Source organism: Myotis daubentonii, chromosome 12 (assembly GCF_963259705.1).
Source record: "Myotis daubentonii chromosome 12, mMyoDau2.1, whole genome shotgun sequence".
NCBI lineage: Eukaryota > Metazoa > Chordata > Mammalia > Chiroptera > Vespertilionidae > Myotis > Myotis daubentonii.
Window position 1 is genome coordinate 52,911,362 of NC_081851.1, and position 24,653 is coordinate 52,936,014.

Sequence of the window (24,653 nt, forward strand, 5' to 3'; positions counted from 1 at the left end):
TTATCAACTTAAAAATTAGCTGCTGTATTTGGTCAAACACTTAATTAACTCACCCTTAATGCCTTGGCAGGCCCAGACCAGATGATTTCATGGGCCTTAAATGGCCTGTGGGCTGCAGGTTCCCATCCCTGACCTAGAGAGTAAACTAAAAAAGTTGAAAAATTACAATAAAAATATTTTGATTGGGTCAGTTCATATTTAAAGTTTTAGATACTCTACCATTAATTTTTTATTATTTGATATAAAATATAGTTAATGATGGTTTTTTTCATTCTTTTCTGAGACCATTTAAAGGCTTTATTTCACAGTGCTATATAAAAATGGTTTTCTTAATGCAACGAAACTGGTTAAAAATTCAGATCCGTGTCTTCTTGATTATTGGTTTTTGACATTTGGAAGACTTGATCTCATGAAAAGTTTTAATATTTATTTTTAAATATTAGGTTTATCCCTACTGGGAAACTACTTTCTCAGGATGATGGATATTCTATCGGATTTGATTAGAAGTTTGAGACACATCTTTCCAAAATGACAACAAATACTGAAAATGATTTAAAGAAATCTGTAGCTGTAGGGAAAATAGATACTAGATGAAAACAGATATTCAGACAATGGGGAAAGAGGAAAGACACAAATCCTTTCTGTGAGAGATCCTTCATTATAGAGTCTCTGAGCATTTGCTGACAGACTAAATTATAATTAAACCTAAAGGATATTGTTGCCTCCATTTCTGTCCCCTAGGCCAGTGGTTGGCAAACCGCGGCTCACGAGCCACATGCGGCTCTTGGGCCCCTTGAGTGTGGCTCTTCCACAAAATACCACGTGCGGGCGTGCACGTACAGTGCAAAGTTGGCTTAAAACTTTAAAGTTTATTAAGTTAATTTTAGGGAACGTTGTGGAGTGAAAGAAGATGTAGTGTCGAGGATTGAGAAAGGTATGTTGAGATGGTTTGGACATATAGAGAGGATGAACGAAAGGGGAGATAGACAAAAGAAGTATACAAGACGGGTGTGGATGGGAGAGTTGGAAGGGGTCGACCTCAGCGAACGTACCTCAATCAGATTGAGGACGTTTTTAGCAAAGGCCAGCTTAGGAGTACCCTAATTAAGTTAATAACAATGTACCTACCTATATAGTTTAAGTTTAAAAAATTTGGCTCTCAAAAGAAATTTCAATCATTGTACTGTTGATAATTGGCTCTGTTGACTAATGAGTTTGCCAACCACTGCCTTAGGCTACTGAAGTATGAGAAAATTTACTCTGGCCCTAATGGTGGTGAAGTGTTAGCCTACCAAATACTGAATACCTGTACTAACTGAATGCCCATGAAAGAAGAGTTGCTGGGTTCTGCCTATCCCATTTGGGCAACTTTGTCAGTGTTCAAAGCCTCATACAATGATTAAGAGTTTAGAGCAGTGGTTCTCAACCTGTGGGTCGCGACCCCTTTGGGGGTCGAATGACCCTTTCACAGGGGTCGCCTAAGACCATCAGAAAACACATATATAATTACATATTGTTTTGTGATTAATCACTATGCTTTAATTATGTTCAATTTGTAGCAATGAAATTGGGGGTCACCACAACATGAGGAACTGTATTAAAGGGTCGTGGCATTAGGAAGGTTGAGAACCATTGGTTTAGAGGCTCTGGAATACTCTCATGTGGCCTCTCTATCTTCCAAGGGATCTTGAAAAGTGTCTAGAGGGAGGCAGTATGGTGTGGTTGAAAAACCTTAGTCTGGAACCAGATAGGATTGTGTTGATGTGACTAGATGATGTTTTAGCACTGTGACTTCAGAAAAATCACTACACTACTTGCTTTGTGGTTCAAATATCCTCAGCATGATGATCATAAGCTAAAACAGAGATGTTCTGAGGATTAAAGAAATTAAGGTTTGATAAGTAATCAACATATTGTTTCGTATACATAATAGTAAAGATGTTAGCTTCTTTCTCTTTCCAAGAGGCTTAGTAATACCACTAAGACTCATTTTAGCACTTGGACCACTAGTATGGTCTTAAGCACACGAAACCTAGAACCTGGAAACTGGTTGCCTGAAACCAAATCAAAGCTCTGATGCTTATTAGGCATGTGATTTGGGGCAAACCTTTTGAGGCTCAGCTTCCTCATCAAATAAATGGATATAATGATATATATTCTAATATATTATAATACCCATAAACTACTTAGAAGGAGTGCCTGGCACATCACAAGTATGTAAGAAGATTAGTTGTCGTCGTCATCATCATCATCATCATCACCATTACCGTCACCATCATCATCATGCATCTGCTGAAAAAATGCAGCCCTTCTTGAATATTAATACTCATTGAGATTACACAACTGAATAAGTTAGATGTGGCTTCTGTTTGACCTTAGAATGATATTTGTGATTAATTTCTCAGTGGATTTTTATCTTCTCAGTTAGTTTTGATTTGTGTTCATTTGGAAAGAGTTGGCATGTTTGGCAGGGGAAGCATGTAAGTGGACTATGAGAACACAGCATATTAATCTTGCTGTGATATTTAATAATTAAAGATTTATCATAGATAACCCAAGGTCCACTGAAGAGTACTGTTAATCAAGGAAGATGTAGCCTTCCTATATGGCACTGGCTTTTCAACTACTGTTAGGACAGAACTTTAGGTGAGTGTTTTTTGTACTTCACTGGGTATCCACTAATCAAATTTTGTTTCATAAAAGGGCATTTTCACAGATAAACATTGGACTCTTGCTCAGCAGATCCAATGACCAGTTCCACCCTAAAATTCTCAAGTTCTCCCCCTCCCCGCCCCCCACAATATAGAGGATTAGTTATGTGAGAGTGGGAAGCAGGGAAAGAGCTAATCAGTGAGAAAGGAACTGCAAAGATCCTAAGATAGGACAGAACATGGTCCATTCATGGTGAGCAAGGGCCAGTGTGAGAGAGCCATGAGGAAGAGAGAGAGCAAGAGCTGGTGTTCTTTTGTTAGATGGCTGATAACTTGACTTTGCTCCAGATATTTCTCCTTCAGGCTGCCTTTACACTCTTATCAGAATCCACACATCTCCTCAAAATATCCTCTGGCTCTGTTAGGTCAACAGTGAGAAGAGATGATTTCAGGAAATCCTCAGTGGTAACTGCTCCTGAGAAGTTAGCATTAAACTTTCATCTCAAGTTCACAATGTTTATGAATTATTTGGATACGGGCACTCACTGTGTAGTTGGTTTCAAAACTCTTGGCTAAATTGCAGAAAAAAATGGATGTTTTTGACTATTTGTTTGATTTTTTTTCAAAAGAAGAATTGGATGCAGAATTTCTGCTCTTGTTTGAAGTGACTTGTTCAGTGGTTGGGAAACTGCCTTTTAGGGACTCAGACACTGAACCTTGCTCATTTTTTTCTTCCAGGTGAATGGTGAGATAAAAAGGTTAAAGGTGAAAACTTTTCTTTCTTCCACTAATTTGAGGAGATTACTTGAAAAACTAGTCAAGTGATTTCAAGCAGTATTTTTAAGGAGAATACTTGCTACATCTTGAGATAAAAGGACTCCCTAGAGAAATAACTGAGCAAGACATTCCACCCCACAAAGAAACGAAACTTGTTACATGAGCTTTGAAATATAAGCATATGATGATGAATCATTTTTTGACATTGTAGAAGTAAATGACTTTTGGAAAATGTAGCAAGTCCCTGTTGATTCAGAAAGCCTTTATATATTACATATCATAAAGCGAATTGATGAATTAAACTTAGGAACAAACAACTGAATGCCAAGGTGCATACTGTTAGGTTTTATCAATTATTTTCCACTTTTAGATTGGAAGATTTTAGAAATATACTTAGCTATCTTCTCTTCTGTTGCTTTATTTGTGCAAATGATATATTTTAGTTTTTATGCATATTTTCATAACCTAGTTTTATCCCTCTTTGACAAACCTTCTAGATAATACCAACATATGTTCATATATAATTTACATATCTCTATCTTTATCAGAAGTCGATATATTTATTTCTGAGTCTGCATTTGTACATAAAAGCATCTGTCTTTATACATACTTGGTTTCCTCCGTGGAGCCAATATTTCATCCGCCTATAAAACTCATACTCCCATGATTGATTTCTTCACATCTACACCTCCTCAAAGAAGCTTTCCTTAATCACTCACTGCCTCTTATAACACCCTGCTCTTTTCCTTCTTGACACTTAGCATACTTTATATGCTAATACAAAGTTTAATGTATAAAGAAATAATGAGAGACTTAGGCTTTATAATAACAGCAGTGCCATCTGTTTTCTTAACCTCTGTTTATCCCAAACTTAGCAGAATGTCAAGGAGTATAGTAAGAAATCTACTTGTGTTTGTTGAATGAATGAATGAATATCATGAATATCATTGAGGATTAAGCTCGTGTATGATACTTCCAAAAATTTTAGTGTATTTTAGGCAAGAAAATCATGCAATTTAGGGAAATGAATGCATGTAAACACAACCAACAAATACAGTTTTAAAATTTTGAATCCTACAGAGAATGGTACGGTGATTTGTGAAACACACTGCACCTAAATACACTGACAAGAAATGTTGGTAAGCATTTCTTGACATTATTTTATTTTTGTGGGAGTATTATTGTTTTATTAAGACAAAGAAAGGTCATAATCATCAGGAACCTTGGCCTTGGAGATTCTGCATTCTCTCCTAGAAACTCTTTTGTGCCAAAATTACACACATAAACATAGATTTATTTTTGATGGCTGCAGAAATGATGACTTACCACGCTGGGGATAATGGAGCCTTGCTGATTCTATAGAAAATAGTCTTTGGTGAATGCATTTCTCCACCCATATGCACACATTTGCTTTTTCTAAGGATGTCAGACCGGTAGTCCTGGACTAGAAGTCAATAAGAAAGAAAAGAAGGGAGGTAGCATTGTCAGCTTTTCTCTTGAATGCATTTCAAGTTAGAGCTCTGCTTCAGGCTTAAGAAAACCAAGACAGCGTTATTTAAAAATCAGTCCCTCAAACACACTTAAAAATATCACCTGGTTCTTATTTTTCTGGTTACAAGTCATGATTCACAGACATGATTTGAAAGAAATGATATCCCTTCCAAACCAACCTTTTGTTTCATAAGCATTTATCAACTGAGACCTTTAAAATAATTGCATATATCTCTTGATATGTTTTTGTTTCTCAAAAACAGTTTTTCAAATGCAAAGGCTGGTTGTGTTTTACTTACAACCTAATTACTAAGGTTACATTTGCCATGCAGAGGATTAAAATCACCATCCAAAGATATTTTGTTTATTTGTCTTAAAAATGTTGTGCTATGGATTTGGAACTTTAGAGTCAGACTGTAATTATATAATCAGCTCTTCACCAAAATGATGGTCCTGAGATACAACAAGTAAATTAAATCTACAAATAACCCCAAACCGTTTTTATAGGAAATCATTTTGCAAAGAAATGCCAACAGCTAGCAGCATTGATAAAGCCAAGTGTCTTCTCCTGTGCAGCTCCTGATGGAGGGAATACCAAGCAGTGTAACGGTGCAAAGACAAGAAATCAGAGAGAAACAAAGGGTATGGTTTTAATCAGTCCCTGAAATACAATGTTTATGGCACAGAGTTTCTGGAATAACTATAAAGTGTGAGCAAAGCTCATTTAACATCTACTGGTAACCAGAGGTTTTTAAAGCAACAGCAATAAAACAAGTAAAAGTAAACTTAACAAAAATACAAGCCATATCTGATCAGCTCATTGCCCTTTGGATAAGGCTTACCTTAAGCCAGTGTGGTTTTAGATCTCTATGCAGCAGCTTGAGGCGTTTGTCATGATGCCAGACCACTGGGCCAAATATTCAAACCAGAAGTATTGCATGTGAAATATTAAGAACCTTACATAGGCCAGCAGTCAATGTCCATTTATCGCTCTATTTAATTCCTGACTTTTTATTTTCCAGGGAAAGAAGCTTATGATAGAAAACACTTTTTATAAGTACATATTTAAGGATGAGGATTTCAACTTCCGTATGGTTGTTATTTTAGGGGTGAAAATACAGAATTGGTGATCTGAATGAGCTGGTTCTAATTCCCAAGAGGATAAGTTAGCTGTATTTCATTCTTACAGCAGATATGATATCATTCAGAGGTTTCCTGTTTGGACCACAGGAAGGTACCATGAAAAAGGCATGATCTCTCTGATCTTCTAGCTACACTGGAAAAGTTCGTAATGGTTCAAGAATACCTTTTTAAGTAGAAAGGATAATTCAGTATTGGCTCAACTGGCACAATGAGCAAAATAGAGACAATTTCAAAAACACTATTATTAGGGTTATTGCCCTTTTCAAAGATATACCAGTCAGTCATTTAGTGGGCTAATTTTATGTCAACATTTTATTTTTGATAGTTTTATCTAATGAAAAATAATGTGAGGAAGTTAGGTATTGAGGAGTTAGTGTTATCACTAGAACTCATGGTCTATTCATTGTCAAGAGGAGTACTCATTGATCCTATTCTCATTTACACCACCAAGTCCTACTCACTGGTCAAGGCAAGAATTTTTACCCATACAAACTAGTCCCTCTATTAATCCTGGAGAGGAAGGGTTATACTTTCTGGCAAAAAACACGCATGATATACAAAAGGCCTCCTGGGTTACTCTGAGAAAAATGAACCCAGTGGGACATTGGAAAATTGCTGATTTAAAAATATTTTTAAAAATCCTAGAATTCATTTACTTTATAAATTCTGAAAAAGAATCTAAGACTCAAATTCAAATTTAGGTGATTTTGATGTGTTTCAAAAACTAGTACTTTCTAATTTTTTTCTGTGCTAACTCCTTAGCTATCCAGTTCAGCTTATCATAGCCTCATAGCATCACTGCAATGGAAGGAGTCACAGAGGTTGTCTAATTAAGCAGCTTCTGCTTCAGGACCAATAGCAAGAGAGTTTGTCCCATAGGTTTGGATTTTAGAATGTTCCTTTTTGAGCCACATGGTGGGTAGATGCTCTGACTTTGATCAAATCTCAGCCTTTCTGAGCTTGAGCTTCTTCATTTATAAAATAGACTAGAAGCCCGATGCACAAAAATTTGTGCACTCGGGGGGAGGGGAGGGTCCCTCAGCCTGGCCTGTGCCCTCTCGCAGTCTGGGACCCCTCAGCGGATGACCACCTGCTGGCTTAGGCCTGCTCCCCGGGGCATTGGGCCTAAGATGGCAATCAGACATCCCTCTGGCATCCCAGCAGCCTTAGGAAATGTCCACTTGCCAGCGGGGAGCAGGCCTAAACAGCTGAAGTCATCTGTTTCAGACGCCCCTCCAACTTGGTTAGGTTGTAGTATTGATGTTCATTAACTATGTGATCTGGGGCACATTAGGTAAACTCTCTAAGAAGAGAGAGAGAATAGATTAAGTGCTAGGAGTTTCAGGTAGATACATCATGTGTAGCTCAGTGCCCAACACCGAGTGAGCACTCTGGTATTTAGGGACTGGACAGGCAGATGGGAGGCAGAGGGGACATATCTTCTATGTCCCTGGGTGTCTTTGGTATTTGTCTGTACTATAGGTGTCCAAATGCTGGCTGGCTCCTGGGAGACTCACTGAGACCCTTCAGGATCCTCCCCCACCATGCACCTGAGCTCCTTCTCATTGCTCTCTGGGTGTGACTATTTGCTTCCATGATTTATCATCCCAATTCGATTGAAACTTCCCAAAGATGGAGAACATACGTTATATATTGCATTGTCCACACATTTATGCAGAATGCATATTATATATTTGATTTTTATTATTAACTGAATGGATTTTTAAATTATTTCTCAATGGGGAAAGTGGGAGACAGGGTAACAGTAGCTTTTTGTTTTGAAATAGTGTGGGGTTTTTATTTAGGGGCAAGTGCATTTCCAGTTTAATTCCAGGTTAAAATAACTAAACAACAGTCACTTATTGACATTATGGACCATCCAGAGTGGGGGATGCAAAATCTTTCAGTCTATAGGATCTTTAAGTCATTAATTTGGAAATGTGTATGGGGTGAATTAGAAATTCCCTGAATTTTTGTATTTGTTTAGAGATGAAAGAACAGGTGGGTTTCTGTCACACACTGTATTGTTACTTACTCCAGCCACAGTGACTGCAGGCCTCAGAGTCCCCATTTAGACTTAAAGCCTCTGGTCTCTGGTGAAGATTAGTCTCTGGACAAGGAAAACACACCATTTAGCCTGACTCTGATTTCAGCTGACAATGCAGAATTGCAACATGGGAGTTGGTCTGTATTCTGAAATGGGAACAAGCATGGAGTGCATTTGAAGACGTTGTCAAGTTCTGTCCAAGTTGGGCCCCTGGAGTATAGGATTATATGAAGTTAGAGGCCTAGTGCACAAAATTCATGCACTTTGGGGGGTGAGGTTTCTCTTAGCCCAGTCTGTGCCTTCTGGCAGTCTGAGAACCCTCAGGGGATGTCCGACTACTGTGGAGGCAGGAGAGGCTCCCACCACAGCCGCTGCACTCGCCAGCCTTGAGCCTGGCCTCTGGCTGAGCAGTGCTCCCCCTGTGGGAGCGCCCTGACCACCAGGGGGCAACTCCTGTGTTGAGCATCTGCCCTCTGATGGTCAGTGGGTATCATAGCAACCAGTCATTCTGCTGTTTGGTTGATTTGCCTATTAGCTTTTTATTATCTAGGATTAGAGGATCCGGCCTAAACTGGCAGTCGGACATCCCTCTCACAATCTGGGACTGCTGGCTCCCAACCGCTCACCTGCCTGCCTGCCTGCCTGATTGCCCCTAACCACTTCTGCCTGCCAGCCTGGTCATCCCCAACTGCCCTCACCTGCTGGCCTGGTTGCCCCTAACTGCCCTCCCCTGCAGGCCTGGTCATCCCCAACTGCCTTCTCCTGTAGTCCTGGTCCCCCCCAACTGCCTTCCCCTGCAGGCCTGGTTACCCCAAACTTCCCTCCCCTGCAGTCCTGGTCCCCCCTAACTGCCTTCCTCTGCAGGCCTGGTCGCCCCCAACTTTGTCCCCTGCTGGCCTGGTCACCCCCCAACTGCCCTCCCCTGCAGGCCTTTCCCCCCCCAGTTGTCCTCCCCTGCAAGCCTGTTTCCCCCCAATTGCCCTCCCCTGTAAGCCTGGTCACCCACAACTGCCCTCCCCTGCTGGCCCAGTCACCCCCAACTGCTCTTCCCTGCTGACCTAGTTTCCCCTAACTGCCCTCCCCTGCTGGCCATCTTATGATGGTCATCTTGTAACCACATGGGGGCAGCCATCTTGTGCGAGGGTGTGATGGTCAATTTGAATATTACCTCTTTATTATATAGGGTTCTATAATAGAAGCTTGTAGACTACAACCAAGCCTCCCTGCTAATCTACATGCTGTCCAAGGTTGCACACTTGTTCATCCTGTCAGTTGATGCTCTCTACCAGAGTGTATAACCAAATAAACCAAAAAATAGGAGACCATTTTTATTGATCTATTTTCTGAGACATAGTTGAGCCAAATATTTCTGCATAATAATCCCAGATAGCAGACAAAAGCCCGTGACATTTCTATATGCTATATACAGGCTAAATCTTAATATGTATATTCTGTTTTATCTATTTAATATACACATCAATGGAAATATATCTGCATCTATAACCTACAAACATGTTGCTTGAAGTATGCCGAAGATATCCAGAGTATCATTAAATCTTAATCAAATTTTTTTCCAATGAATATGTGATTGCAGCTGAAATTAAACGGTGCATTCAACTATAGTGCTACTGGCTAGAACTTTCAAGTTCCTTCCCAGTGTCATCTTTCATAATGTTTCCTTTTAAGTTGGTTTAATAACATAATCATTATTCAGAAATGAGCTTTTGTGAAAAAATTAATAATTACTTTGTCACTATTTATTTAATGAATCCATGGAAGGACTTCATTAAATTATAAATGCCTCGTTACTGATATTCTTATAATAGATTTTTGAAATTATAGTGTGAGCCAGTTATCCATTTCAAGGAAGATACAATGCTGAAAGATCAATCAGTACATGTCCAGTGAAATTACTGCTGGTTTTCCTAATGCAATATTCATGAGAACTTGCCGGAGACAATCACATTTAATCCCAGAGAATAAGAATTTGAAATGAATTCTTTTAAATTGTAATTGTCCATTGGTAAGAAAGTTCAGCAAGTCTTATTGTTTCTATAATTGAAATGGCTTTCTATTCTGTCAACATGGGAGATATGTGTTTGTAGAATATTTACAATTTCTGAATGGAAAAATAAATGTAGGTCCTAAATATAATTGATATTAATATTTTGTGGTTTATATGCATTTTAATGTAATTGTTTTCAAGGGAAAATATGATCCTGTGTCTATCATTTATGATTAATTGTTTTTCAAGGATGTGATGTAACCTGGGTGGGGTAATAATATCTGAATTAGGGTAGAGTGTGTTATCATTTGAGTCTACTTTAGTGGTATACAGTTCTGTTCTAGCAGATGTTGGAGTTTGATCCATGAGATATCAAAGATGTTGGAAGTTCAAGGACTAAATTAACATTTTCAGAGGAAGATTAACATCATTTCAAAGTCAGAAGATTTCCAAGCATTACCAAACCTCATTATCTCTTAATAGTTTGTTTTACTGTGTTGCAAGAAAAGCATCTCTGTGAAGTCTGGGGATTTCTGTACCCTAGAAAATAAGCATTTTACATTTCGTAGTGCAGAAAATTTAGGGATGAGGTAAAGGGACATGTTTGGTTTGCTGCATTTTGTACTTTTAGCTTCTATTCACGGACCATGAATCTCCTGAAAGCATAGAGCTCTGATGACAATTGACTGTTATGGGTGGGAAACTTTAATAATTTCTTTCAGTCTATCCTGAGATAAGAAACATGCCTGTGATAGAAGAGATCCTAAAAACAATGGGCAACTCTATTGTTTTACAACTCTGTGTTGAAATATGTGATTCCTAGGGCACAACAGGAATTGAAACGTGTTCTATGGAATATTTCTTCCTTACCCCCAGGAAGTGCAACTACTTTGGTTACTCTAGGGCAGTAAAATGTCATCTGTTCACTGTAGCTATAAGAAGTACTTTCAGTTCACTCCTTTGTAATAATAAATGCAGCCTCAGTTAAAGCCGGTCCCTTGGCACTGCATGGGCTGACTGGAAGCTGCCACTTGCACTGGGGTTGTTTCTCCTCTTGTTCCGACAACATTCACTTATCTTCCTTCCTCATCTTCCAAAGGATGAGGCAGAAGAAAGATGACATAAGAGACAGAAATGATCTTAGTTGGCTAATACAATAGTAGCCATCTAGCTGGGCTTAGTCTATGCTTTCAGGAGCATTTTGGTGGGCATTTTGGTGAGTTCTTTTGTGCTGTCAACATCATCACTGGAATTTCTTTACCTGCATTTCCCTTGAGGAGGGTGGGTACTCCTCCTTCAGATGGTCATTTAGGATTCCCCCCTCACTCCCCAGGTACCCGTTACTGCTTTTCCTGGTTCTTTCTGTGGCATTGTCTTCACCACTCACCACCCCTCACCGCGGGGGCTCTCTCGGACAGGACACAACACAATTCTGAGCTGGCTTTCTAACCCATGTTCCACTGGCAATGCTCACGTGTTCTTTGTTCTAACAAACTCATTCACAAGTGATTCCTGTCAAAGTAATATCTTTGCTCTGCTGTCACTTCATCACCTAGTCACAGTCTTTCCCCTTGAAGGTTTCTCAGGCAAGAATCAAATCCCAGTTTACTGAACCACTGCACCAAATTCCAGGAGACAAGAACCAAACTTTCTGAAGTTCTGCCTTCCACCTTGGCTGTACCTGCAAAACATGTTATATCCCAATTCTCCCCCAAATCCTCTTCTAATGATCGATCTCCTCTTGGCCTTTCTTTTCTCTTTCATGGGCTGGAAATAATAGTAGGTCCCAAATTTAGGGTGCCAAGAGCTATTTTCAGTGATGTCCTTTGCAAGTTTGGCTTAGTCAGCTTTTTACCTCATTTTGTAATAAGAAAATAAGAAAATAGTGATCTATTTGTTTTTAACTGATTATTTTAAGATTGCAACTGAAACGGAGACAAAAACATTTTATTGTAAATCCCATTGCATCTAAATATCAGTTGCTTTCTGTCCTCTATACAATATTTTAAGCACACATTAGCTGATACATTTGTAAAATCTGCAAGGCATAATTCAAGGTCCTATGGTGTTCCTACTCCAGCAGGAAGGAGAAAACAGGTAGCAAGGAACATCTAGAGTTACCAATTCTGCTACCTGAAGTTGGGATGAGCCAATATTCCCCAAATTCAGCCTAATATAATGATGAGGAGCATAAATCCTAGAGCCAGACTGTCTGGATTTGAATCACAGTTTTTTCTCTCTCTAACTCTGTGACCTTAGCCAGGTTACTTAATCACATTGTGCTTAGTTTCCTTGTCTGTCAAATGGAGATAAAATAGTACCTTTCTCACAGGGATCTTATGAGAAATACCAGAGTTAGTATTACGGTTAGAACTTAGAACACTATAAAGGTGTTTGCTAAATAAAGATAATGCCTAAAAGAGAATGCCTGCTTCTCTGCATGGACTTCCCTGAGTCCCCTGGATGAATGTTGGATACATTTAAAGTTTTATTGGAAACCCAGTGTTGTTGCTGTTGTGTGTGTTTATCACCTGAATCATTCTACACTATCTGGAATAACTTATAATGGCGTACATTTTGAAGTAAGGATTATGAAAAATATGGTAAAAAATAAAAATAAGTCCAGGGGACAACAGTATTCCATTCTAGTCTATGCAGCTAGAAAAACTGTCCTACTCACTTTGACTCTGAGTTTCCTAATAACCAAAGTCAAAAATGAAATATGAAAAAAAAGAAATGCAATTTTGTCATATTGTCTGTCATGCCTGAAACAAAAATTTAAAAAAAATTAGAAACCATATTAACCTATTATAAGAAAAAGACCTTTTATGGACAATAAGGACCAAGAAAAAGAAAAATAGAAACCGTTAGGATGTGTGCATGAGGGGGGCAATGAGCACTGTCCAAATAACACCTTCATGTACTTCCCTTTAATCAATGCAGTTTTTGACAGCGTTTTCATATAACAGTTCTCAATGTAAGCTGATACTCTTGCTGTTTAGCTCAATACCGAGAATCTAAAGGATGCAGTCCAAATATTCAGGTTTTTAATATTCTGATGGTTAATTTCTGCAGAAATGGATGGAATACATGCCCTTTAAATTCCTCTGCCCCCATGGAGTTCTTCCCATTGGAGGTTTGACGAAAGGTGAACTACAGAGAATTTGAGGTTATGTGCACGAACAAGGGCCTGCAGTGCTTTAAAAACCCACTGAACTCATGATAAAGTTGACAGTCCTACTGTTAGAGAATGTTTCTCAGAAGCAGAGGACACAAGCCCGTGTTTCTTTGCCACCGTGTAGTATGCGGTTCTAAAGTTAACAATAACAAACCCTGTGCTTAGAATTAGATTTGCAACGCTGTTTTGCATAATCCAGAGAGGGGGATTGGTAATCATAGCTAGTCATATCTTAGCTTAGATGGAAAGTAACAACGAGGGAACTGAATTCTAATTCCAGTATCCATCCACCCATTAAGTTATGTGACCTTGAGCAAGTCATTGCACCTTCTTGTGTCATAGTTTCATCATCTATAAAATAAATTGAATGCATTTCAGGCTGGTAGAATTGGATGGTGTGTGTGTGTGTGTGTGTGTGTGTGTGTGTGAATAATGACTAAAAAAACTGCACTTAAATGCCTGCCTGCATGCCCATACCTTTTCGAGTGACTTTCTATATCGTGATTATTTGTCAGTTGTCTCTAAACAGACTTCATAGCTCTGTTTTCCCCAGTTATTAAAAGGGAGAATGTCAAGCCTCATTTTTCTCATGAAATGTAAAGAGTGGATTAAAGGAGCGGTGAGATGGGACATGAAAGGATGTCCTTTCACACAGACAGCTGTGCATGTTGTCTGTGGCAACCTCCGAGAAGGAGGCAGCTCAATTCTTTTGAAAGTGTCTTTTGGAATATCAATTATCCATGAAAGAGATGCTTCAGATTTACCCAAATGTCAAGAACCTTTCTTCCACATGAGTTTTTCAGAAGTAAAATCGGAGGAAAACAGCCGTTGTCTGAAGCATGTCTTGATCAATATCCTGTATGTAATTCTAACTAAATGCTGACAGATGAGCGCAACTTTATATAACTATTTTCCCCCTCCTCTCTTCCAGCACCAAGGAAAAATTGGAGTTAAATTTAATGTTGGGACAGATGACATCGCCATCGAAGAGTCCAATGCAATCATTAATGATGGGAAATACCACGTAGTGCGTTTCACGAGGAGTGGTGGCAATGCCACGCTACAGGTGGACAGCTGGCCAGTGATCGAGCGCTACCCTGCAGGTAAGCCAGTGAATGGATATCCGGGGAATATTTAATGAAAAACAAAACACTGTTTTGCATTCGATTCACCCAATTGTGGGTTTTCTGAGAAACCATCATGTATTTATTGGACTTTAGAGTCATGTGAATGTCCTGCTGTCCTAAACTGTTCTTGATATGATGTACAAATGGCATTTTACAGAGGAACTTGAAGGCACACGTTACCGTTTGTGAAATTTAGAACATCAGTGAAATCAGAAAAATGCACACATAAAAGGCACACCATGTCAAAGCTGTTTTTTTTTTTTTTTTAAAAAAATTGGATTCTTCCATTTGAACAAAGGAAAGGCTTTGTCAAAAGTAACAGAGTGAAAATTTAAAGCTAAGGGAGGGAATATTATAACCCGTTTCCCTGAAAGGAAATAGAACCAGGTGATTCCTTTGATGGTGATATGCAGCTGAATCTCATGAAATGTGCAGGCGGGCCATGGGACAACCAGAGAAACAGTAAAGGAACTATTTGTAGTACCTGTAAGTCAGTAGCTATAAGAGCCCGGAAATAAATGAGGTTTGTTTTCACCGTCACATAGCTGTGGGGTTTCACGAGGATTCTGACACCAGCATCACTCATTTCAAGTCTCTAAAATGAACGTGAGGCTATCATAGAGAAAATAAAAATGATCGTGTTCATAGTTCATGAGCTTTGTGAGTGCTGCGCTATTGAAACAAAGGCAGTAGATTTTAAATTTAAGCCGTTGTTACTTGTGATTGCATATATTCTCAATTAAAGTAACATGTTATTTTAAAGTAAAATGCAAATTAAAAGTATAAAGGTATTTATTGCAATTATAATCCTCTCTACATTTTGGTACAAAGGAGATTACTAAAAACATCAATCTCATTTTTCTCCGCTCCCCTTTTAGATAGAACTGGATTTTTTTGGCATGTGGATGTGTTGTTTTTTAAAGAAGAGCTATAGAACAGTAGAAAGAAAGAGTGTAAAAAGAAATTTTCATTTTGCACAATAACAATGATTACCTAAAGGTATCTATGAGCCCCTCCATTACAAGTACTTTGTTTCTTGGAAGAAACAATTTGAGGAAATAACTAACTTACTAAATAAAGATCAAGCTTCCTTAGTACTGACTCACGATTATGGAAATGGGTGTCTGTGATGCCCTTGTGCACCTTTGCTGATTTATAAAATTTTACATCTCTAACCCTCATCTCAAACCTCTTTTATAAACTTTGTGCTCTTCAAATATTTGCTCAATTAAATGCAGTATAAAGCTGCTCTATAACAAAATTTAGAAGCAAGCGCATTAATAATAACTGCCTATTATAGTACTGGCAAATAGTTGGTACTTAGTAAATATTTGCAGAATTGATATCCTGGGGAATTATCCCAATTTTACACTGTCATTATGAGAATGTGTACCTTCTGTGGCCGTCTGTAGTAAGGTGGACTGGAAGACTGGGAGGAAAGTGCCTGAAATCTGTACACATTGTTACATAGCCCCCAACAATATCTTATTGCATTTACTGAAATCCTAGTTGAAATGTATTGTTTTTAATAACTACATCCTTGATGGAATTACAGAAAAGTAAATTGGTGAATTTCTTAAAATACAATGAATGAATACCTCCTTACTGAGAGGAAGTCATGGCCCTGGACTCCATAAAAGATAGAAAGCAGGATGAGATCTAGATCCTGACCCTGGAATATGTTATCTGTAAATAGTGGACATGAACATGTAAAATGCTCTATTTATTATTATTACAGAGTGGCAGTTGCCTCTTGAAGCCTAGCTTTGCTTCATCAGTTAATGATTTAAACGTACCTTCATTTAGAAACTTTTTCACTCTTTCCACTTTCCAAATTGGTATCTTTAGGAACGCTGTTCTGGTGAATGTTAATGATGACCTATGTTGGGGGAGAGAGGAATTCCCACTCTCAACTAAGTCTGAATTAAACTAAATTGAAAGTGGCTACACTGGGCTTTATTATATTAATATTCATAATTCACCTCTAAAAGGGAAGTATGGTTTGCATTTCCCAAGCACAGATCATCAGAACCTAGTTTACTAGTGCATTATTAGTTCACGTGGGTAAATATTTTTGTTTTTAAAAATTTTCATACCTCACTATTTTATTATAGCTCATGTGATTAAATGGACCAGATATGGTGCACTAGCTATAGCTCAAAAAAGTTATGGTCCCTGTGTTTTTGTGGCATGTTAATATTCAATTTGAATAGTGGTCATTAAGATCAGGCAGTATTGATTAAGTTAGAAAATATTTGTATTTTTTTTTCTGGACTAATATCTGTTTAACACATATAATGTCTTTATTTACAAATTAAATGAGTGTTTAGTATAAAAATATATATGTATTTAAAAATCAGAATCTGGCAATGTCATGGTAATGAGCAAATCTTTAGAAATAGATATTTTGTATGCAACCTTTTATATTTAGTCCTTTACCAAAAAAGTATTTTAGATAATATTAACGAACACAGAGTAAGCAAAGCTGCAGTTACTCTGAAGGATGTAAGCAAGGGTAAAATGCAGTTTGCCCTCAAGAAAATTAGAGCACCTGTGGGGAATTTAAATATATGCATATACAAAGTTAATGATCAATATGTGAAGAGCTCACAGGAGTCACCATCGTTGCCATCAGTATTTCATTAATCATCTGCTCTGTGTGCATTTCAGCATGATGCTGAGATAGGAAATAAGCCGTGAAAATGTCAAATACCCTTTTTTCTTGGAGCTTCATCTGCCACAACTCCATGAAGGCAGAGTTCAAATTTAAGTGTCATCTAGATTAAAGTTGTTAGAACAGAGCAATTTTATGTATAAGTTTAATAGAAATGTCTAGTATATCTTTTTTATGTTGGTTTGTGGATGGCTATTTTTATTTTTAAAAATTTGTGTTACTATTCATTAGAAAAATAGTTGGACCATAGCCTTTACCACCAAATTCTATAAGGAGAGAAGAAGGAACCAACGGACTATTCTTGGTTCCTTTTAAAGTGCCTGTGCAGCAAAATATAGATAATAAGGGCTGAAATTAGTAATTAAGTATAACACTTAACCCTCCATTATAGGGCTTTGTGGTATTTTTATATGAGGCAATTTATCTGGTAGCGACACTATCCTATATAATAAAACCCTAGTATTCAATTTGACCAAATGGCGGAATGACTGGAAGAACGACAGGTCACTATGACGCACACTGACCACCAGGGAGGCAGACACTCAATGCAGGAGCTGCCCCCTGGTGGTCAGTGTGCTTCCAAAGGGGGAGCGCCGCTCAGCCAAAAGCCAGGCTCATGGCTGACAACAGCAGTGGCAGTGACGGGAGCCTCTCCCGCCTCCACTGCAGGCGGGTGGTAAGGAGCAAGGGGTCCCAGACTGCAAGAGCTCCAGATTGCAAGAGCCCTGGACTGTGAGAGGGCACAGGCCGGGCTGAGGGGCTCCCCAGTGCATGAATTTTGGGCACCGGGCCTCTAGTACCTTTAATAAAAAGCACCTGAAGCATTGACTAGAGCTACCCCACCCGTAATGGTCTGGAAGGCTTTCATAGAGAAAGTAATTAGTAGAGGTAGATTAGATACTCTTTTGGAGTGTATGAAATAATCCCAATAACTCAACAATTTACATTTTAGAATAAATACTGAATTTTCTGCATAGGGACCCAGTTTCTGTTATTTTCTGTACATGGAGCAAACTCTCTCTCTATCCTATATAATAAAAGGCTAATATGCAAATAGACGGAACAGTGGAATGAACAGTTGCTAGGATGAGCACTGACCACCAGGGGGCAGATGCTCAATGAAGGAGCTACCCCCTGGTGGTTAGTGTACTCCCACAGGGGGAGCACAGCTCAGCCAGAAGCCAGGCTCATGGCTGACAACAGCAGTGGTAGTGACGGGAGCCTCTCCCGCCTCCACTGCAGGCGGGTGGTAAGGAGCAAGGGGTCCCAGACTGCAAGAGCTCCAGATTGCAAGAGCCCTGGACTGTGAGAGGGCACAGGCCGGGCTGAGGGGCTCCCCAGTGCATGAATTTTGGGCACCGGGCCTCTAGTACCTTTAATAAAAAGCACCTGAAGCATTGACTAGAGCTACCCCACCCGTAATGGTCTGGAAGGCTTTCATAGAGAAAGTAATTAGTAGAGGTAGATTAGATACTCTTTTGGAGTGTATGAAATAATCCCAATAACTCAACAATTTACATTTTAGAATAAATACTGAATTTTCTGCATAGGGACCCAGTTTCTGTTATTTTCTGTACATGGAGCAAACTCTCTCTCTATCCTATATAATAAAAGGCTAATATGCAAATAGACGGAACAGTGGAATGAACAGTTGCTAGGATGAGCACTGACCACCAGGGGGCAGATGCTCAATGAAGGAGCTACCCCCTGGTGGTTAGTGTACTCCCACAGGGGGAGCACAGCTCAGCCAGAAGCCAGGCTCATGGCTGGCGAGCACAGCAGTGGTGGTGGGAGCCTCTCCTGTCTCCACAGCAGCACTAAGGATGTCCAGGGACTGGGCCTAAGCCATCAGTCCGACATCCCCTAAGGGCTTCAGGACTGTGAGAGGGCACTGGCCAGGCTGAGGGACCCCCCAAGTGCAAGAATTTTGTGCACTGGGCCTCTAGTATATATATAAAAGCCTAAGCAACTGAACGACTGGTAGACTGGTTGCTATGAGGCACACTGACCACCAAGGGGCAAACACTCAACACAGGAGCTTCCCCCTGGTGGTCAGTGCACTCCCACAACCAACCTCCCGCGGTCCCTGCCCCTGTCTGGCCAACCACTCGTGGTCTCTCCCCTCAGCAGGCCAACCTCCCACGGTCCTTCCCTCTAGATGCCGGCCGGCTTCCCGATTGGCCCCAATCACCAGCCAGGCCAAGAGACACCACCGGTGCATGAATTTGTGCACCAGGCTGATAGTAGAAATAATATTTTGCAAACCATTTAAAGTTGAGAAAACCATTTATCGATGCTTATCAGTTAAATCTCTAGAATATGCTGCATCATTAATCTCTGATTTGCCCCTAATTACAGTTATATAGCAAAATTTTTCTCTCCAGAAAAATAGACTTCTCATAATGTTAATCCACAAAGACAAACACACTATCTTGCTTGCTCAGACTAAAGATTGCTCCATATAAATCACAATTACCTTTGAAAATAAACTTTTGACTACTTTTCTACCACAGTGTGCCAAAAACATGCCCTTTATATTATGTATATTAAGGTCAAATTTTCATTGTATTCCTGTCAAGTTAACACCTCAAATCAACACATATTTAAAGGAGGTATATACTATATTAAAGGAACATGCTAGGTTTACCATCTGGTTAAAGGGATAAGTAAAAAATTTCAAGATTCAAAATATAATATGTGAGGAAGTATAAATTATCATTTCATATTTGGCTAATTTTTGAATAAGATAGAAAGGAAATCTATTGTAAGGAGGAAGAGGCCAGTTTGGAAAAACTTGGTTGGGAACTTAAAAGACTAGATTTTTAATTGGAGGAAGGCATGCATTCAGTTTAATGGGATTAGCAGGAAGAGACAGAGACAGAAAATACATACAAAGTTATTAAATAGTCCAGGTATCAAAAAATAAAGGCTTAACATTGGTATGAGAAAATAAAGAGGATGAATGTAGAATACACTATAAGACCTGGTGAACAACTAAATAAAAAGGGAGTCATTCCACTTTTTAGTTTCTATCTCTTTTCTCTCTTTTTTAAACCATTAATTATTCAATATTCAAATGCTGTAGATGTCACCAGACTGCACTAGGTAGCAATGAAGTGGAAATCTGCAGCAGGAATAAATAGAGAGGTTAAAGACATAGTTTTTGCTATGAGATCTAAGATCCAAGTTTAGTTTGGGGGACAAAAAAAGGATTGAGCAAACCTACTAATTTAAATAAATTATAACTTCAAAATTAATAGTAGAGAGTTTAACTGCTATTAGAAAGGAGAAAGTGGTGGTCAGGAGTGGTGTAACAGAGTAGATTCCAATAGGGATTTAAAGATTTGGAAGAAGCAGAGGAATAGCCCAAGAAGAGACTTGGCATTTGCAAGAGGGAAGGACCTTCAAAGATCTCCTATTCAGCTCCTTCATTTTCCAGAAAATAAAATGGAATCTTGGAGAGGCTAATTGACCTGATCAAGATCACTATGCTAGCTGGGGACTCTTGTCTTCTGTCTCTGTGCACCTTACTTTATGCTGTCTAGGAGGCAGAAACCAAAATGAAGAGAGATCATTTTAGGTAATCTTCCATGTAGCAAAGTACAATTTTTATAGCTAATGTTATGACTTACATGATTGGTAATAGCTGAATATTTTAGTCTATATCACAACTACTGCCAACCCACACAGACACATACATACACTAACAATTATCTAAGAAATGTTAAAAATAATAAACACACAGAATAAAAATAATTTTCTTACAAAATTATTTTGCTACTATTAAATTTTTGAATCAATACTTCTTAGTAGGCACTGATTATTTTCTGACCTCATGTTTAAAATTCTTCTTGAAAATTAAGTAAATAAGTATGAATCATTACTCTTTGATTGTTCTTACTGCACTCAACCTTCAGGTTGGCACTATTTCCAATGTTTTGTATTTATTCTTGGTATTTATTTCTCAGTGACATCACATGACACTTAGTTGATTTCAGTAGCCAGAAGAGGAGTGAGTCATTAGATGATTTAGATATTAAAATCCTTAAGAATTACTTGGGAGAAAAACTATATCTAAATAGAAGACTTGTCCCATGTCTTGGTTAAAGGTATAGATATAGGAAATGTTGGACCGGATCTCCTTTCCCTCCTACAAAGGTTAAGACATTGGGAATATAACTTTCTGGTGGAAATTGATAAACCATGCAAAAAATTTAAATCACTTTTTAAAATAGATTACCAATTTTTGGTAGACCCAACATAAGACATGATAATCAGTAGTTGGCTCATAGTAAGGTAACTTAATAAATAATTGTGAGAAAAATCCCAGGTTCCTCATTCAAATTCCATCCTAAAACATTGTTCCTGCCCCGACCTGGTGGCTCAGTTGGTTGGAGCATCATCTCATGCACCACAAGGTTGTGGGTTTGATTCCTGGTCAGGAAACATACCTAGCTTGCAGGTTCTACTCATGGTCGAGACCCTAGGAGAGGCAGCTAATCAGTGTGTGTGTACATGTTTTCTTATCCCTCTCTCTCTAAAATCAATAAAAATATATCCTCAGGTGAGGATTAAAAAAAATAAGCATTGTCTGTTGCTGGTGGGTTTAGCCAAAATATACATACTTACATGCATGGTGAAATATATAAATATTTGGATTCTATTTGACATAGTAAATGTTTACTAATTCAAAATTTCCAAGTACAGCTTACATTCCGTGAGGGCCCTGAAGCCTCATACACTGTGGCTATGTTACATAGAACTAAGGGCTAAAGCTCTGGCAGTTCTGTTGGTAATTATCTTCTTTCATGGTGTTCAGTTTTCCTGGGACTTTAGGGGCTTTTCTTAATAATGCAACATAATGAACTTTTTGTTGAGTAGTATATTAAATGTATCTTCCCAAAATGCTTAGCTTCAGAGAAATTTTATCCAAGGAGATCGAAAGATATGAGGTATTCCCACTTCTCGCTCATTCCTATATATTTTCAATGACCTGGATTTTTTTATTTTTTAATACCAAAGAGATATTACTATTACTATAATGCAACCACTGTAGAAATCTTAATGTCTGAAAAAGTAAATATATATATATTAAAAGAAAGAAAAAGTCCCTCTGATGATTTGGTGGGCTTTGGTATCATTTAGACTATAGAAGCTGGAAAAATACAAAGAAAGAAAGGAAAAGAAAATAATAGATATGTGGATGATAGATATGTGGATGATAGATATATGGAAGAGTAGGGACAATTCTTTTTTACAGGAGAATTCAAATTAACAAATGTAGAAGGATGATAGAAGTAGATGATCAGCACTAAACTTCAAAGTATTACTTTTTGAAAGCACCAGATGTGCTGAAATTAGTGGGGAGAATTTTGAGCGGAGACTAGTAATTTATGTATCTTCACCAAGGTGAAAACATAAACATTCTGCAGATGCACTCAGAAGACCACCTTAACTAAGTGATCAACTTAACATCACCAGTAATAAGAAATATGGGCTTCATGCACCTGCTGGTATGATGCATTGTGAAAAGCACTTCATATCTTTCCTATTCTTGGTATTCTCCTCAAAAGTGCATGACCTCAATCTAATCATGAAAAATGCATTGTGGGAATCTGAATTGGATCCTGTAACAGTAAAAGGATTATTTAAAACTGGTGAAACATAATAAAGCCTGTATATTGTAGTTCACAATCTAGTACCAATGTTAATTTCCTGGTTTTGGTGATTGTCCAATAGTTATTTAAGATGTTAACACTGGGGGAAGATAGATGAAAGGCATGTGGAATTCTCATTATTATCTTTTACAACTTTTCTATAAGTTGATATTTTTAAATAAAAAATTAAATTATTTTTATCTAAAAATTCCTTTTAGTCAATTCTATATAGTATAATATTATTCTAGAAAAAAAGATTTGAAACAATAAAACTTCTTGTTTTTGTAGACCTGGTATGTTATGTGTAATTGTGAATGAATTATATATTAACATTTCATGTGGTTATTAGAAAAGTATGTTTATTCTTAAGGAATATAAACCTTATTTCTGTCACAATTCAGAGGTATAAACTAAGCTAATATTTTAGTTACTCTTAATTAAGACAGAATGACAATAAATGTGAAAATCTTTTAATATATGAAGCCTTTAAATAGTCCATGCATGAAAATTTAAACGATGATGATGAATATTGTGTGTCAAATTTAGCCTCATGGGTTGAACAGTTTGCAATGACTTTGATCTTAAGCATTTTAAAGTCTCTTTTGTTTTCAGCCTTATGAATTTCACTGCATTAAAGGCAGCTGAGGTTCCCACAACCCCTACCCTGGAAATTTGAGACTAAGTTTTTTCATGTTAAGTATTATTGTAGTAATTCATCAGCTTGGGCATATTATTTATACTGGTGGCCCAAATATTTAAAATGTCTATTGAGAATCTGAAAGAGAATATCCATAACTTATGTTTGGCTAGATATAGCCATTTGCATTTCCAATGCACTGTTTTAGCTAGATTGATGAGATATAAAACTGGTCAGAATAGAGGAACATTTAGCTTCGTATTTTTTTCGATAGTGTCAACTAATTGATAATGTGCCATAATAATTTTTCAGGGTCACCTTTGCTGGAGCATTTAAAAAGTCCACATAGAGTCATCAGTTCTCTCATTTATTATTTTTAGTGCTCAGTTTAACAGTGGAGTTGGATGAAAGTGTACTTCCTGGTTGGAGAAGGAACAAAATAAAGCTTTTTAAAACTTTTTTTAAAAATGTATCTTTATTGTTGGACACATTAAAGATGTCCCTTCCACCCTCTGTAATTCCCTTCACCCCACTCCTGCTTCCCCCACTCCAGGCCTTCACTGCACTATTGCCTATGCCCTTGGATTATGCATAGATGCATATAAATTTGGTTCTTTGGTTAATCTTGTCTTCCTGGTTAATCTTGTCTCCTCCCCACCCCCATCCCCAATTTGCCTTCCTGAAAAGAGACACAGGATGGTCACAATCACAATGAAAAACAAAACTGGGAACAATTAGGTGAGGCCTGTGCTTTATGGAAGTAGAGCTCAAATAGAACATGAAATCCATTGGACTGATTGAATAAAGAAGTTGGTGTTGTGCCTGATTGGAGTGAGGAAGTAGCAGAACTCACTTAAAAATCTCAGATATTTCCTGAGCCCATTTAACGTTCAGACAGCACCATACGCTGGGCACTACATCCTGGGAACTGTGGTAGTTATCTTACATACATTTTCTCATCAAATCTTATAAGGCAGCTTATAGTATTTTCTGTTGATAGATCAGTAACTAAACATAGATAAGGTTACTTACCAAGGTCCCACATCCCAAAGCTCACCCCAGGGTTCTGAAGTATTATGCAATGCTGCTTACACTATTTATTCATACTCCTTCTAAGAGAAAAAAAAAATAGCAAAGATTCTTCTTGGCCCCCACCAGATTTCAGGATGACTAAACCTTTGTTGTATTGAGGTCCTGATAGCAATGGTATTGTTTCTTCTGTTCATATCTCTGAAGGCCATTCAAGGGTCCCTTAGGATTTGTAGC

General features: G+C 38.1%; 1 protein-coding gene across 15 annotated transcripts in view; it reads left to right on the plus strand.

Annotated features, from left to right (window-relative positions):
• Positions 1-24,653, plus strand: part of NRXN1 (neurexin 1) — a 1,007,877-nt gene that overhangs the window by 841,523 nt on the left and 141,701 nt on the right. For all 15 annotated transcript variants that reach the window (XM_059659869.1, XM_059659870.1, XM_059659871.1 and 12 more), the window contains one exon: positions 14,224-14,395. In XM_059659869.1, coding sequence (XP_059515852.1) covers positions 14,224-14,395 — 172 coding nt within the window. The remainder of the gene's footprint in view (positions 1-14,223; positions 14,396-24,653) is intronic.